The sequence below is a fragment of the Emydura macquarii genome, unplaced genomic scaffold, assembly GCF_026122565.2.
Source record: "Emydura macquarii macquarii isolate MOO-44397 ecotype Brisbane River unplaced genomic scaffold, CSIRO-AGI_Emac_v2 contig_71, whole genome shotgun sequence".
Classification (NCBI taxonomy): Eukaryota; Metazoa; Chordata; order Testudines; family Chelidae; genus Emydura; species Emydura macquarii.
Window position 1 is genome coordinate 473696 of NW_027130208.1, and position 17778 is coordinate 491473.

The 17778-nt window shown below is 49.5% G+C and overlaps 1 protein-coding gene across 2 annotated transcripts in view; it reads right to left on the minus strand.

Annotated features, from left to right (window-relative positions):
• Positions 1-911: 911 nt before the first annotated feature.
• Positions 912-17778, minus strand: part of LHFPL4 (LHFPL tetraspan subfamily member 4) — a 64803-nt gene continuing 47936 nt past the window's right edge. The window contains exons 2-4 of one of the 2 annotated variants that reach the window (XM_067539998.1): positions 8087-8323; positions 4669-4685; positions 912-1193 (exon numbers count right to left, since the gene is read on the minus strand). In XM_067539998.1, coding sequence (XP_067396099.1) covers positions 1185-1193; positions 4669-4685; positions 8087-8323 — 263 coding nt within the window. In that variant the 3' untranslated portion in view covers positions 912-1184. Of the gene's footprint in view, positions 1194-4629; positions 4686-8086; positions 8324-17778 lie in introns of those variants that run through there. The other variant, XM_067539988.1, reaches the window with a different exon arrangement.

Consider the following 17778-nt stretch of genomic DNA (forward strand, 5'->3'; position numbering starts at 1 on the left):
TCCTGTCTCTTTGGGCATGGGGAGTTCCTGCTGCCACGCTGCCCGTCATGAAACTTGGCCACAGGACACAGACCATTCAGGCGGCTCAGCCCCTGTGAGGGCTCCTGCAGTGGGGGGGGTGTCATGACAGAACCCCTCCCTCTGTGCCACTCTCCCCCTCCTCCCAGGCTGGCCTTAAGGGAGAGAAGCCAAGCTGCAGTGAAATAAAGCACCATGTATGTTGGGTATGGTATTTGGCACCAGCCTGAGACAGATTTGGAGCAGGGAGGGCCCAGACCTCGCCGTGGGGAGGAAAGACGTCCATCCCCCCAGCTGTGGGTCGCACGGGCAGTTGCTACACTCCGGGGGGACTGGCTGAGGTTTACATTCAGTGCTTGAAGTGAGCCGATGCCACGGGCAGCCGCCTCGGCTGGGCCAAGCAGGGAAGCCCACTCCCAGTGGAGGGAGCAGGAGGGGCCGGCCTTCTGTCCCCACACGCTGGGCTGGGCGAGGGCGTGCGCTGCAGGCTGCAGCTCCTGCCTGGCTCCCAGGCCGGAAGGAAGTAAAGTACAACGTCATGGTGGCTGGAATCCCCGGGGGACTCGGAGTCACTCGACCCTGTTCAGAGAAGATTCATTTACACATAAACGTATCCAACGTTCTAGTCTCAGGCGCTGGGTTCCCCCAACAGCCGAGGGCAGAACCGCTGAGCTGTACAAAACGGGGGGGGAAGTGGCCTGGCGGAGTCTGCTGTGGCTGCAGTTGTGGGGGTGTCCCAGACAGACCATGGCTTGTGCCAGCTCCCGAAGGAAACGACATGGCGGCAATTCAGCTGGGAGCATTCTCCGGAGGGAGCATGGAAATTCCAGAGGTTCTCGGGAATGTAGAAATCTGTTAAAAACTCTGTCTTTTTCCTTGAAACAAAACTGCAGTTTGTTGCTCTTCTTGAAGCAGGTTCAGGGGGATTTGGCATCAAACTCCCCCCAGCTACAACCCACGAGCAGAGGGTGGGGGCGCATGGAATGGACAGGCCGTCATGGACACAGGGCAAGGTTGGCAAGTCCCCAGAGAGGCTGGCAGAGTCTGAGGTTCAAGTCGATGTTACGGACCCATCGGCAGCAGAAAAAAGGCAGGATAGCGAGCGAGCGAGAGCATGTCTGATCCCGGGAGCAGGGAGATACGGGCCCTGCTGCACGTCCGCTACATTATATCCTCTGTGGAGAGAACACAGAGAATCAGCACGTGCCAGCCAGCCAGGCCACGAGCCCTACAGCACCAGAGCCCACAGGCAGCCTCTGCTCCTGGCTCTTGCGCAGTGTCCGTGCCCGTAGCGGGTGCACAAGTAGCCCAGAGTAGCAGTCAAAGCATTCGGGGCAGGGTGGCACTGGGGACCCAGCAGACCCAGCAACGCCCCGGGGAAGGCAGCGCCCTGGCCGCTCGCAGGACTGTGCACAACGGCCCTGTGCCAAGCTCCTATATTGCTGACACCTCTTTAGGGCCCAGTCAGCTACTTGTGTGTGGAACTGGCGCGTGTTTCGCCCCCCTGCATTTCTAATGCACTTGTCACTGCAGTGTCTATGCGGGTGTGTGGATCTGTGCTCAGATCCTACGATCATTGCCCAGCACGTCTGCTGGCTAACTGGAAATTAACCCTTGGTGAGGAAGCATGGAGATAGCAAAGTCACTGAGGGGTGCAGGAGCTCCCTAGGCTCCTTTTGCGCCTTATAACAGACAATCCCTGTGCAGGAAGGTGGTGGTGGGGAATCTCTGCCAGCTCATCGTGACAGCGGAGACAGCCCCTGCCTGAGCCGCTGTGAGCCGGGCACACAAACCCCACCATCGCCTTCACCAGCACGGACTCGCGGGGAACAGGGCCTGGATTCTGTTCTCACCTGCTGAGCGGCTCCTGGCAGGTGTGGTGAGTCACACGGTGACAGCTGCTGCTCCGTGGCCCTCCCTGAGCAGGGGTCAGCAGAGCCTGTTACTTTTATGAGTATAACCCTACAGCTGCAATCTCTCTGCATGGGCCCAAGGGGACATGCTCTGCGCCACTCCTGCTCTGCCCAAAGCCTGCTGCATTCTCAGCCTGTCTCCTTCCGCACCCACAGGGGGCCCACAACAGCAGCACGTGATACCCTCACACCCCAGTGATGCGACCATTTACCGGTGCGACATCCTGAGACAGTCCTGGCATACCGCATCAGGCCCTGGCCGCCTGAGTCCAGCCCACACGCGGTCCCCTCCCTTCCACCTTCTTTCACGTCTGCCGTGAGAGCTGGGAGAGAAAGGCAGGGCATTTCCTCCAGCTGTTGGTGCTGGAAGGCCCCCCCTCCCGCTGTCAGACTGCTGGGGAGCAGTCCTGGGACTGGCCTGGGGTGGATTAACCCTTTCTTTTGTGCCACAGCCCGCCCTACTTAAAGACAGGAAACAATCTCTGCAAACAGTGCTAGTACTTGATGGAATTTGCCAACACAACGGTAAGAATGCATTGGCCCTAGCATCCTGGGGAGGCAGGAGACCCATTAGCACAGACAGGCGTATATGTAAGAATAACCGTTAATTGTCTTCTTTTGACCCAGCCTTCATGTGCTGCTTGCTGTCTTTAGACTGAGCGCTCACCAGGGCAGGGACTGTCTCTGCATGTGCACGTACACACACGTACAGCTAAGGTTACCGTATCTCCAGGTTCTCTCTGCCATAGCTTCAGTTTTGATCCTCTGCCCAAGCCAAGTTTTCAAGTCAGAGACAATGTCTGGTGGAGCAGATCCTGCCGCTCAGAAAGAGCCATGATTGGTCCCTCCCCTGCATCTGCATCCAATTGGGGCCCGCCCAGTTGCTGGATGCTGCCCACACAGTCCCTGGCTCCCAGCCCTGGGGAGAGGGAGAAGCCGGGCAGGGAGGCACTGACTGACTGACAACTGTTGCTGCCGCTTGGGTCTGCATCGGTCACCCTGCCACCAGGATGGGGAACCGCCTTCCCCCCTCAAGAGTGAGGCCCACGTACTCCCTTCCAGCACCTCCCACATCCCCTCTACCAGTCCACCCCCGCAGCACCCTCCAGCTAGCCCCCTTCTTCTAGCAGTGTCGAACCTGAAACATGGGAACCCTATAGTACAGCACCCAGAACCTTGATCCCGGCTGGGATATCACTAATGGAGTCATGGGTGTCCCTTTCCCTTTCTGGGCCTTGGCCTGTTCCATTGGATGAGTCCGGGTGGAAAGAGTTCTGCTGGGAGTGAGGGACGACCTTCAGACAGGCCTGTGGCTGATCCTGAGAGTGATTCAGAACAGCAACCCCTTCAGTCCTCTCACAGACAGGGGAGGGACAGGCCTGAAGGGATCAAACTGGGCCACAACGTCTCCCCTTCCCCACTCACCCCTTGTACTGATGGGGTGGTGTTGCCAGCTCTCGTGAATGAATTGCGAGTTGCTTAATTTTGGAACCTGCAGGAGGAGCTCTTGTTATGACATGAATAGCTCTGTTCCCACACTTTTCAGAGCTGCTTACATGTGCAGAGCTCTGGCTGACACAGACCTGCCTTTACGTCAGGCCCTCTGTGAGTACAAAGGATCAGAGGGTCCTGGGGACGTGGAAGGCAGTGTGTGTGTGTGTTGCGGGGAGTGGGGGCATGGAAAAGCTGCTGCTGCTGCATACACAGGAGGTCCCAGGGTAGTGTGGAGTAAAGGGGGGTGGAGCTGGGAAATTGCTGCTTCCCTCCCACTTCCCCAAGACCTCCACCAGCAAGGGATGGTCTCAGGGCAATGGGAGGGAAGGATAAAGAAAACAAAAACTAAGTATTCTTAGCATTTGCACAATGAATTACAATTAGTCATGTTTAAAATTTAAATGTGTTGGAGAATTTATTAGCTGATTACATCCTGGACCAAATTATAACAAGAAGGGAGAATGATTTTTTTTTAATTGAAATGCACTGAAGGCGGGAACTGATTATTTTTTTAAAAGTCCAGGATTGCAAATCCAACGACTGCACTCAAAATGCATTGTGCAGTTATGCCAAACGGTGGCCTAAAACTGCAAATCCCTCTGGTCTTAACTCTGAGCCATGGAAGCCTCAGTCTTGAATTCGATGCACACTGTTCGTCTAGCTTAGGGTCTGTGTGGCAGCCCTTCAGTTCCGAGGTGTTTGTGTGGGAAATAGAGCTCAGGTTTCTAACAGAACCTCATGATTCTTTGTGCCTGATTATGAAGGCACTGGTGACCGGGCAGGAGAGTGTGGTGGAGCAGGTCAGGGAAGAACGCTGAAGCAGGGATATAGAGGAAGGAGAGGGAGTCAAGGCAGTAGTTGGGAAACTACCATCCATTTCCTACCTCAGGGATGAAAAGAGGGTAAGTGGAGTCTTCCAACTCCACTGGAGCAGCCAGGGAGAGGCAGGCATGTCTGTGTGCATTAAAGCTTCTCTTTCCAGCCTGACATTATCGCACGCACACAATGGAGGAGCAGAAGTGATTTAAAATGTCAAGACAGGCTAAAAATATAATTTGGGTGCTAATCACAACGTTTTTGGGGTCTGACTCATGATTTTTGATCCCTTAAGGCGAGGAGTACTGCTATGGGGACACAACAGAGCCAGGCCCAACACCTTCCCCTTCCTGCCCCCAGCACACACACTAACTGGGACAGGATGCAATCAGGCCTGATGGGCCATGCTGTAACATACAGAACTTACCGCAGTGCCAACAAAATCTGTGGAAAATATAAAGAGAGAGAGTTAGGGATTTGCTCTGGGTTTGGCTCAGCCTTCACTTCCTCCTGGCTGCTCTGACAGTCAGTGTAAGGGGTTCCCATGGCACCCAGCTCCACACTCTCTGGGACTGCTCCAAATTCAAATTCATGACTCATTAGTCTACATCCTATTCCTCTTGCCATGGTCAGATGCTGCCTGGTTAAACTGTCTCCACCGCCTCCCTCCTGGTGATTGGTCTGGATCTGCACCAGTGTAACTGGGATGAGAATTTAGCTCCCTGGATAGAAGTGTCAATACACCACAGAAGCACAGATATTCATATACCCCAATGAGGAGTGTCCACCTGCATGTACAAAGCCTCTAGCCAGAGCTCGCTATTTCCCCGAGCTAGATGCAGGTATTTTTATGCACATACCAAGGGCTGCAGACAGCTTGCTATACACTGATGCACAGTAACACACCCAGCTCTCCAACCCTGGTCTGAAAAGCCCAACTAAGGTGTGAGGGGAATCTGATGTCATTTGTTCCTGTTTCCCTCACATGGCTTGCCATTGAACCTCAGCGCTGCCCTGGAGAGACCCTCATCTCTGGGCTGGGTGTTTGGTCAGTCTCTGTCACAGTAAAGAATTGTGGAGCAAATTTCAGGATCTGTTTCTCTGTCAGAGGGAAGTCTATTTCAGACAAAGAGCTTCCCTGCTCCCGTAATGTTACAGCTGAAAGCGGCTTTTCACTATGAGACAGGCATGTTGTGTCAGGGGGAGAGGAGCAAGTCTGTAATCAGAATAGTGACCTACTGGGGAATTCCCAATTTTTCAGGCAGTGGGGGCAGGAGTACAGTTAATCTACGATCAAACTAACTCAGTCATAATCTATACAAAAAATACTTCATGGGTCTGGTTTTTATGTGTCTGTATTATGAACAGCACATGTGTCTAGTATCTCAGTACATCATAAACCAGCACCATGCAAACACCAGTCATCCCAGGGAGAATGAATATTCACAAAAACGCACTAGTTCCACCAGCACTTCCAGAAAGAGGACAAGGCAGGACTCAGAGATAAATGTGGGATCTATGTAGCTATGCCTATGTGACAGCTCACTGCTAGCTGTTCTGCTAGGATTTTGCCTCATACAGTGGATAGAGACATGTTGCAAACACACACACACACACACACACCTGCGTGCACTCACACACACAGAAGCATTGAATGAGAAATCCCACATATATTTTGAAACCCAATGAGGCATTTGACAGTGACAAGGAACATGGCATCTCTGAACTGTTCCTCTGTTCAATGTGGAGCTGTTCTACCACCACACATTTTTGTGAATATCTAACTTTATTGTTCTAAAGAGACTCTTTGGTTTGATCCCAATTAAAGCATGGCTGTGAACCATCTGCAAAGGGCAGGTGGTGCCTGGTGGTAGCCCCGCTCTCTGGGCTGTTTGAGGCTCAAAGAGCTCCGGTTCTCACATAGAAGCATGAGCTGAGCATTCAGAGGCTGCATGCAGAGTGGATCTGGGACAAATTGGGGTCAGTGAACCTCTTCCAATCAGAGGTGAGAGGCCACAGATTCAGTCAGTCCTAGGCTTCTACCACTGACAGATACTACTGCACCTGTGCTCAGAACCTCTTCCCTTGGCTTCCAGCTAGCCATGCCCACTGTAACTCTAGGGTGAATTCAAACAGATGGAGCAAACGCTAAGTTTGCTTGTAAGTAAACTTCTGCTTAATTACATTTACTCAGGCCCTTCGGGCCCTTCTGTTCAAATGTCAGTGATGCCAAGGACAGGAGACAATGTAACCAGCTGAGCAAAGCACAGACAGAATCAAGGCGACACAGAGAGGAGGACGGGCACCACAAATGTGAGAATTAGAGATATTGTTACTGCACCAGTTGGGAGGAATACAAACCCTCCTGCTTCAGGGATGGGACCAACCTCTGACTGAGGAGTTAGGAAGAAACTTCCCCTAGGAGCAGGATATTCTATAACTGCCCATTCTGGGGCTATCACACCTGCCTTGGAAGCAGCTGGGCCTGGCTGCTGTCAGAGTAGGAGGGTGGGCTACCTGGACCTGTAAACTGCTCCCACCTGGCCATGCTAGTGTTCCAAATTTAAACTGCACTTGCTAATCTGATTGGTGCATGGACCAGTGCACCAGCCAATCTTCAAAATAGAAAAATATTCAGCCAATCACAAATCAGCTTTTAGTTTTAAAAATGCTATTATGGATAAACTGGTATCTGATTGGCTGACGTGCCATATAAATCTGTTCCCTAAAGCAACCCAAAGTAGCAGGGACATTAGCTTGTGGGTGTCGTTGGACTGGAGCTGGTGACAGACCAGCAGAGAACTTAGCATTTCTATAGCACAAGGGACACCTTCTCTTGGGAAGGCATTATGCTCTGCTGACTCTCCTGCCGCAGTCGGAGGAGCCCAATGACTCAGAGGAAAGCTGGTTTGGAAGTAATGCTAACTGTGCCCTGTCTGTGATGGTAAATCATTAAACCCCCTTCCTGCCTCTGGATACCTCAGGGGTGCAGCAACGGAGGGGGCAGAGGAAGGCACCCAATGCGCAGATGAATGAGCCCCTTTCCCTGCAATGACCATCATCCTCATTACAGAGCCTTCCTGTTCACAAACCCGACCAAATGCCACAGAGCTAAAGCCTGCCTGGCAGCTGGTCCCAGCACATACCAGGACTGGCTGGAGGAGATTCTGTTAGGTGCAATTGGGAATATGACACAGTCCCCACTGCCCTGACATTAGTAGAGCCAGTTGGAAGTCTGTACCCTGGAGCAGGGTCTTGTGTTGTCGGAATCGGACAGTTCAACAAAAGCTGCAAGGAGCACCTGGAGACAGCCAAATGTTTATCAAGTTTCACTGTGCGCCGCAGGGTGTCTCAGTATCTGGATCTCTCCTCTCCCATCCTCTCCAATTGACCCTATTTATAGTGCTAAATGTGGGCAGGTCTGGACCAGGCTTCAGGAAGTCTAGCAGGAGAGAGAACAGGAACATGTGTAACGTGGGAGGGTTCCGCTTGTGCCTGGCTCTGCACAGACCTTGGCAACTCCTTGCACAGGGGCTACTTGCACCCCAACACGACGGGGACTCGCACCCACCTATCTGGCCAGAGACTTGGGCTTATCAGGTATTTTTCAGACCTCAGCACTGGTGGCACCATGGCTATGAAAAAGTTGCTGACTAAATGAGAGGGGGAACAAAGATACAGCACAATCCAGAGAGTGCAGAGGGAGTTCTTAAGCCCTACCATTACTTGGACTCATTTAGAATGGGAGGGGCTCAGCCAGGAGAGAAACCTAAGGCTTTGCTATGTCCTATTGTGGAGGTTTGAGGCGATGGGGGGCTGCAGGTAGGGGCAGGAGTAGCTCTTACCTTTGTTCTCTGTCTTGAGCTCCTCATGCAGCAGGTCATTCTGCCGGTTGCCGAGGACAAAGGCCAGGAAGGAGAGGATGAGGGCGTTGAGGATGCCGATGATGGCAAGGATGTAGGCCCAGCGCACAGAACAGTCGCCCAACGAGTACTTCCCGGTCTTCTCCCCGCACATGTCCCTGACAGTCTCTGCATCCCAGCCATCTGGAAAGATCATGCAGCCCAGCACCAGGCAGAGTGCTGGACAGGGAAAGGGGGATACAGGGACCAGAGGGGAAGAGGCGGATTGGGGAGAGAGAGAGAGAGAGAACAGACGTTTGATAATAGCAGGCTCTTCAATCTGGCAGGCGAGATTAACAAGATCCAACAGCTGGACGTTGAAACTAGATACATTCAGACTTGAAATAAGGCACTTTTTAAAAAACAATGAGAGTAATTAACCACTGGGATAACTCACCAAGGGGTGTGGTGGATTCTCCATCGCTGGCAATGTTCAAATCAAGATTGGATTATTTTTCCCTAAAAGATATACCGTAGTTCAAGCACAGCTACTGAACTTGGAGCAGGAATTAATTCAGGGCAGTCCTCTGGCCAGTGTTATGCACAAGGTCAGACTAGATAATCACAAGCATCCCTCTGGCCTTAAAATCTATGCATCTCAACACGCCTCAGCTATTAGCAAACAGCTGTGAAACCCACTCGCTGAGTGTGTCTCATCCCTTTCTCGTGGGCGAGCCACACAAACGGTAACACCCTGCAGCTGCTCCTACTTACTCCATTAGCCCAAGTGGTAAGGTCTGTGCTATGGATCTAAAGATTCCAACCCCACTGATGACCCATGTGGGAGTCAATAAGGGTCTATACGATGGGATTTCTGGGGGTATTTTTTAGTTTGCTTTCCTAAAAACCTAGGAAATTACATCTTAAAATGATATTAAAAGAATGCTATTGAGGTTGCAAAGTCAGGCACCCAAAAGTTAGAAAATGCCAGAGGTAAAGTTTTCTGTCCAACCTTAATTTGGCCCCTTGTGTATGTGCTTTATGACATAGGCTTCAATTACATGATCACAGGACCTCTGCCTCATTCAGTGCAGAGGATGGACAATGCTCACTGCAGTGCTAGCCAATATCTTTTTATCTTTCTCATTCAATTCAGTACTCAATCAGCAGGTCCAGACAACTTGCATCCAAGAGTTTTGAAGGAGCTGGCTGAGCTGTTAATGTTGATTTTCAATTAGTCTTGGAACACTGGGTAAGTCCCAGAAGAAAGTTAATGTTGTACCAATATTTAAAAAGGGCAAAAAGGATGAGCCAGGTAATTATTTCTGTCAGCCTGAAATTGATTTCTGGCGAGATAATGGAGAGGCTGATATGGGACTTGATTAATAAAAAATTAAAGGAAGGTAATATAACTGATGTCAATCAACATTGGTTTATGAAAAACATCTGTCAAACTTACTTGATATCTGTTTTTAGTAAGATTACAAGTTTAGTTGATCAACGTTATAGTGTCAGTGTAACACACTTCGACTGCTGTAAGGTGTTTGACATTTTGATTAAAAAACTAGAATATAAAATTAACATAGACATATCAAATGGATTTAAAGCTTGCTAAATGATAGGTCTTAACTGCAAACAAGCATCAACAAGTGAACGTGCTTCCAATGGGGTCCTGCAGGGATCAGTTCTTGGCCCTGCACTATTCCATATTTTTACCTAGGAGCTGGAAGAAAACAAAACCATCACTGATAAAGTTTGCAAATGACACAAAAATCGGGGGAGTGGTAAATAATGCAGAGGACAGATTTGGCATTCATGGGGAATAATCAGCTAAATGTGAGCTCCCAGTGACACTGTGGTCCAGAAAGCTAATGTGTTCCTTGGAAACATGAACAGGGGACGCCTGAGTTGGAGCAGAGAGGGTATTTTGTATTTGGCACTCATGTGACTGCTGCTGGAATACTGTGTCCCGTTCTGGTGTTCACAGGTCAAGGAGGATGTTGATACATTGGAGAGGGTTCAGAGAAGAGCCATGAGAATGATTAAAGGATTAGAAAATCCTTCTTTATAGTGAGAGCTGCAAGGAGCTCCATCTGTGTAGCTTAACAAAGAGACGGTGAAGGGGTGACTTGGTCACAGTCTATAAGTGCCTACCAGGGGAACAAACGTTTGATAATAGGCTGTTCAGTCTAGCAGAGAAAGGTATAATCCAATATCTGGAACCTGAAGCTAGACACATTTAGACTGGAGATAAGACTTACATTTTTAACATTAAGGATAATTAACCACTGGAACAATCTGCCAATTTGTGGCTGATTCTTTATCACTGGCAGTGCTTAAACCAGGGTGGGACGCTTTTCTATAAAATCTGCTCTAGGAATCATCTTGGGGAAGCTCTATGGTCTGTGTTATGCAGGACATCAGACTAGGTGATCACAATGGTGCTTTCTGGCCTTGGAATCTATGAATGTGTGGCCTCAGGCCTTATTTACTCCCCACTATTTAAACACTGCCCTAAACACAGAATAACTGATTTCCTCATGGATATTTCTATGGGATCTGAGAACTTCACATATTCAAATGAATTTATCATCCCAATTTGCCCAGGTGGTAGGGAGGTTTTATCCCCATTTTACAATGGGCGCAGGGAGATTAAGGACATGATTATCAAGTGTCCACTGAATTTGGGTGCCCAATTTGAGACAACTTGACTTGATTTTTCAGACTACTTAGCGTTATATAGCCCTTTGTAGACTTAGATTTAGATTTAGAGTGGTGCGCTCCATGACTTTCGGTGAAGCTGAGCACTCAGCACTTCTGCAAATCAGATTTTAGGGGTCTAAAGTGACAATGAATAGTACGCAATCAGTGGCCACCTGTGAAGAATTTGGTAGCAGCAGTTAGGTTCATGAGCTGAAGTAGGAAGGTTTCTAGCACTTCCCTAGCTCCTGTTTGCTGATCAGTATCTGGAAAAGGTGGCTCCTGGTGGTGGTGATGGTTTGGGTGAAACCGAAGGTGACTTAATCCTGGATTTCTGGCTTGGACTGTGCTCTCGGAATCTGTTTCCAGAGTTTAGGCCTGATCTGGCTATCTAGGAACATATCGGGCCCTATCTCCAGATATCTGAGTGTCACTGAGAAGATGAGAAGGGGACAGAGGGGCCTGTGCCTTCACCTGTTACCAGCTCAGCGCATTTTGTCAGGTTGGTTTTCATTCCTCATTTGCACACTTTGCAACAACTGGCAGTTTGCTGAGCTCGCAAGGACCCTGCCATACCTTGCCTACCCTGGGAGAAGAGAGAGGAACAAGGCTGAGGAGGTGGATTTTAAAATTGCAGTTGAAATGCTTGGGAGTCAGGCACAGCCAGATTTGTGGGTCACCAATTCTGCCCTCAGAGAAGTGTGTCGAGGAACATGCACATGGCTAGGAGAGATTCTAGGAGGAGGAACACACAATTAGTGACAAGTTGATGTAACTTGCCCAGCAGCACGCAGGAACTCTGTGGGGGAGGCAGGGATAGCGCGCCGGTGTCCAGGGTGGCATTCATCTGCCTACATTACAAGTCCATCCTTTCTGTTCGTGCAGTCCCCTGCCTCATTCACTACACACCTTCCTCGACAACAGACGAGGCAGGGGCCCTGCAAAGAATAGCTTCCTTCACTGCACAGCCCTGATTCATCCCCTGAGCAAACGGGAGTAAACACAGGCTAACTGGGCCCCAAAGAGGGTTAGAGGCAAAGCCCCCCTGCAGCAAGGACCAGAGAAGCCTGTGCTGGAGCGGGAAGAAGGGCTGTTAGCTACAGGACTTCAGAGAGGTAAGACTTTCTGCAGCCTCTGGGAAGGGGCCAGGGTCAGCTAAGCCTGGCTCAGTGAGAAGGAGTTGAATATTCACAGCCTTGGAGAAGCTGAGCTGCTCAATAATGACAACACTTCATTCTACAGCTAGTGGATGTGACAGAGAAGTGCCGCAGAGTGACGTGAGTGTGAGGGGAGCTGGCAGGACAGGGAGCGCGGCAGAGAGAAGCAGTCAGACTAATACGGGGTAGTGCTAGAGCCCGGCTGATGAGCTGCACCCTGCAACAAGCCATTGCAGAAATGGCCACAGTCACTTTAGGCTCTTGTGTTAATGTATATGTTTTTAATTGGTCTCAATTCGTGACTGATCTAGTGAAACTCTTCTTCTTCCTTCAGGCTACAAAGCTTATCAGAGGCCACCTGCAACTCCAGCCTAGGGTTCTGGTAGGTTTTAGTCCTTCAAAATGCACACATGGGTGTCCCCTGTGGTTACAAGTTCATCCATCTTAGATCCAGATCCAGAACCAGAACAGACACTGGGCAGATCAGCCATTTCTTTATGCTGTTCGAGCCCTTGATCTTGGCCTCCTGTAACAGGTAATCAGCAGACAATGGCTCTTTCCCCAGGGCATAGCTTCAAATGGCTGCATTTTTGCATAACCAGAGCTGGGGAATTTGCATTAGCCTCTCTCTAGGGAATTTGCCTGGAAAGTCATTGAAAGATTTACAGATCCAAAAGTCCATACTTTTCTGGCATATTTTAAATATAGTCTTTTGAACTCCCAGGTCTCACATCTGTCACATCTTCCCTCCAAAGAGGTTTCATAGAATCATACAAGATTAGGGCTGGATGGGACCTCAGGAGGTCATCTAGTCCCACCCCGTGCTCCAGGAAGGATCACCTTCAACTAAATCATCCCAGCCAGGGCTTTCTCAAGCCAGGCCTTAAAAACCTCTAAGGATGAAGATTCCACCACCTTCCTAGGTAACCCATTCCAGTGCTTCACCACCCTCCTAATGAAAACGTTTTCCTAGTGTCCAGCCTCAACCTCCCCCACTGCAACTTGAGACCATTGCTCCTTGTTCTGTCATCTGCCACCACTGAGAACAGCCTAGCTCCATCCTCCCTGGAACCCCCTTTCAGGTAGTTAAAGGCTGCTATCAAATCCCCCTCATTCTTCTCTTCTACAGACTGAACAAACCCAGTTCCCTCAGCCTCTCCTCATAAGTCATGTGCTCCAGCCCCCTAATCATTTTTGTTGCCCCCCGCTGGACTCTTTCTAATTTGTCCACATCCTTTTTGTAGTGGGGGGCCCAAAACTGGACCCAATACTCCAAATGTGGCCTCACCAATGCTGAATAGAGGGGAATAATCACTTCCCTCCTACTAAAGCAGCCCAATATGCCGTTAGCCTTCTTGGCAATAGTAATCCCATCTCTGGATAATATATACACTTAATACAATAAGGGTTTTCAAGAATATTGCAGGAAATTGCTGTGTTGATCACAGTGGTGACTGGAGCCGCAAGCCAGGTGAAAGCTGATGAGGGCAGAAGAGAAGTTTTATCATCACGAAATCCATCGTCCCCACGGGGTGAGTTGTGGGGGCATTGGCAGCAGGCCTGCACATTGCTTGCTGCTGGGGTGGAGAGACCCAGGGTCTGGCATGCTCCATGCGGGATGGCTGCCTGACTGAGCGTGTACTGGTGCGGCGCTGTCTGCACAGGTTTTCTACGGGCTTAGAGTAACTGCTGGCTGGTGTGTCTCTCTCACCCAGCCTGTGCTTTCTGGGTGAGTAAGGCGTGTCTGCGCTGCAGTGTAAGCCTGGGCTCAGACTCAAGCTTCAGCCCAAAACTCCCTTCCTTCCTGCACACAATTGTGTCTGACTCAGGCCATTAGGTCCTCCAGGCCCAGGTCCTGGGACCCAGCAAGAGGGTGGGTGGCTGGGTTCAAGCCCAACTCTGGGACTTGATCCACACTCCATTGTTTTGCTGTGTGGGCTCAGCTCAGTCTTGGGTCATCCAGAATCATGTCCTGAGAGTCTGTCAATGCTATTCCACAGTTGGGTGGCATTGTCCTTTGAGTCCCAAGACTAGCCAATCAGCTCCCAGGAAACAGAAGCAATGCTTTGGTTCAAGTGCAGCTGCTCGGGGTTTAACCCTTCCATTTATTGTCTTCTGACCACTTCGCTGCAAACAGAGCGAACCTTCTCGTGGGGTGGCAGTGGTTACTGACAAGAAGATGTCCTTTCCCAAGCGTGCTGCTACCTGAGCACATGATCACAGCCAGATTGTTGGGAAAACTGGTGCGAGGCAAGCAAAACATTTGACTTCAGTAAGAGTTCCAGGAATGACCATGCATACCCAGAATCAGCAAAGGAGTTGGCAATGTTGGGGATTCACTGGACAGGGGACAAGTGCAGGGGATGGATTAAACAGCCCAAGAGCAACTGTTGAGCAACATAGTGAGTGGGAAAGCCAGGGATGAGAACCACAGCCCTTGGAACTCCCAATCATTCTGCCTCTTTTACAAAGAGTTTGACCGGGTGCTGGGCACTGCGCTGAGTGTGGAGTCCCCAGCGGTTCACAAGAGCCTGCTCAGTTGGGACAGCAACCTTCTGACCCCAGATCCAGTCTAGGACTGGAGGGAAGCCAGCTGGTGTCTGATCAGGCTAGCAAAGTGACTCTGCTTCCCAAACCAGTCCACAAAGAGGCTTTACTGCCAGAGCAGCTGCGGTGCATCCGAGATCCATACACAGAGGAGCTATTTGATAAGCGCCTGGAGGAGCAACCCACCCCAGAGCCGACAGCAGAAGAGGCAGACGTAGCCCCAGACCCTAGTAAGTTTCTGGCTGCATTTTGTGGTTGTTAATATAGGAGGAGTGGAGGTATTCTGTTTTATGACCCAACGCAGAATTTATTGCAAGCCAGAGGTTGCAGCGTGTATCCACTAATGGCAGATTGCATGCTTCCTCCTTGGTATTTCACCACCACCACATGGAACTCAGAATAAAGACTGGGAAGCACAAACAGTGAAACAAACATTTAACATTAAATTTGTACTTGATACTCGCACATTCTAACAGAGCTGTGTCAGGCGTAAAAGTAAGAACCTTCAGTGCCTTCCCTTTTCGTATGCCGCTCTGTACAAATCAGCCACGCCACAGCATGACAAGCAGCTTGTAAACATTAAACTGCATGGGGCGGTGGAGGGCAGGTAAAATGTAGTGCATGGGTGACAAAATCAATATCCAAAATGCAGCTGGGGGGGAGGGGTTGTTTGCAGACTAGAATGTACTGGGGATGTAGAGGGGGAATGGCTGTGTAGTTCTTTGAGAGTCTTATCATGCGTATTGCATGTAGTCCATAGGTAGACATAGTCAGAGCAGGCTCTGTAGGATGCTGTAGGGATGCAGTAATCCATATGGATGCTAATGCAGCAACCTGTTGATTCCCCCGTGAATTTTAACCCGGTGCCAGGTGCTGATACCTGCAAACTTTTTCTGTAGTAGAACCTCCAGATAGATACACACTTCCATGAACCGTGACTATTTTCTGGGCCCATCCATGTAAGACAGCAGCCCACACCACTTGTAGATGCATTGCTCAAGCACCATAAACTTGAAACCCCCTATAGCACATAAGGCTGGCTTTCCACAAGCAGCTTGGAATAGACTATCCCTTTGCCATTCAAGAACATCTAAGATTATGTCCTCCAGAATGTGGAATACCTGAACGGCTAGAGAAGGCTTAGGTAGTAACCTACGGGCCCCCTCTCCCAGGCTACAGTGATCTGCAATTGTTAAACAGATAGCATTTGTAAATTTTATCTTGTGTGCACTCTTTTCCTCTGATTAACTCTGTTGTGTTTCTGGAGCTTCTGGGAACCAAAGCATTCCTCTGACAATATACTGAATCAGTTTTACAAAGTATCACTCTTTGACTTTGAGATTCCACAGGCCCTTTTCTCGGAGGAGGCACTGAACATTTTTTGAAGTACTGAGAGATGTACGATTGGAAAACCATTCCCAGAGAATAGTTATCAGTGGTTTACAGTCGAGCTGGAAGGACATATTGAGTGAGGTCCCACAGGGATCAGTTCCGGGTCTGATTCTGTTCAATATCTTCATCAATGATTTAGACAATGGCATAGAGAGTACACTTACAAAGTTTGCGGATGATACCAAGCTGGGAGAGTGCTTTAGAGGATAGGATTAACATTCAGAATGATCTGGACAAACTGGAGAATTGGTTTGAAGTAAATAGAATGAAACTCAATAAGGACAAACCAAAGTGCCCCACTTAGGAAAGAACAATCAGTTGCACACATACAAATGGGAAATGACTGCCTAGAAGGAGTACTGCAGAAAGGGATCTGGGCGTGATAGTGAATCACAAGCTACATAGGAGTCAACACTGTAACACTGTTGCAAAAAACCAAACATCATTCCTGAATGTATGAACAGGAGTCTTGTAAGCAAGACACGAGAAGTAATTCTTCCACTTTACTCTGCGCTAATAAGGCCTCAGCTGGAGTCTTGTGTCCTGTTCTGGGTGGCACATTTCAGGAAAGATGTGGACAAACTGGAGAAAGTCCAATGAAAAGCAACAAATATGATGAAAAGTCTAGAAACATGATCTATGAGGAAAGATTGAAAAATTGGGTTTTGTTTAGTCTGGAGAAGAGAAGAGAGAGGGGGGACGTGATAACAATTTTCAAGTACATAAAAGGTTGTTACAAGGAGGAGGGTAAAAAAATTGTTCCTCTTAATCTCTGAGGATAAGATAAGCAGCAATGGGCTTAAATTGCAGCAAGAGAGGTTTAGGTCGGATATTAGGAAAAGCTTCCTAACTGTCAGGGTCGTTAAGCACCACAACAAATTTCCTAGGGAGGTTGTGGAATCTCCATCATTGGAGGTTTTTAAGAACTTAGACAAACACCTGCCAGGAAAGGTCTAGTTATTACTTCGTTCTGCCTTGAGTGCAGGGGACTGGACTAGGTGAGGTCCCTTCCAGTTTTATACTTCTTTGATTTGATGTCAACTTTCAGGGCCTTCAATCTGAGCAGGCCCATGTGTCTCAGCATCTCAGCCACACGCCAGCAGAAGCCTGGGATTTAGCCCTGTCACAGAGCAGTCCAAGGGGAAGCGTTTCCATGATGAACACATGGTGACATTCTGGACAGGGCCAACAAGCCTGCAGTACCAAGGGAAATGGATTCATGGAAAGGAGAAAAGCAGAGACAGGCTTTAGGGCAGAGCTGCAGCACGTGAGAAGAGGCTGCAGCACAGTTCTGGAACAGGAATGTTGCTTGAGGGAGGAAGACAGAGCACTGCAGCAAGACTCGTTTGAGAGACTGCTTGCACTAATGGCCACAAGAGTACAGGCTCCGGTTGCACCTGCACCACATCGTGAGTCCCTCCATGGTGCTATGTGCTGCAGACTAAGAACACATTGGACAATTCCATGGCAGGGTGGCCCAATTGGGACAACACTACCTGGACAGGGCAAATGTAGCCCCGACTGGCCTCCACCCCCATGCAGTGCTCCAAGCGTGCGCTAAACACACAGGAAAGGGAAAGGAGAACCAGAGACCAGGGGACTTGCAAAAGGGGGAATTTATTTGTTGGCAACACATCTCGAAGAACAACGGTTACTGGTAAGTACCCCTGTTTTACAACAGTGAGCTGGGCTTGCAGTGCAGGGGAGACATACTCTAAGTCAAACAGCTTTCTCCTGGCTTTGTTTCCCCTTGCCTCATTAGTGCAGGGGATGATGACATCTGGGGTTCTCTAACCTTATCTGCTACTCTTATTATGTGCAGCCACACAATATAAATCCCAGAGTTTATCCAGGGTCTTCTGGGTCCCCGCTTCACCCATCAAATATCTCCCACCTAGT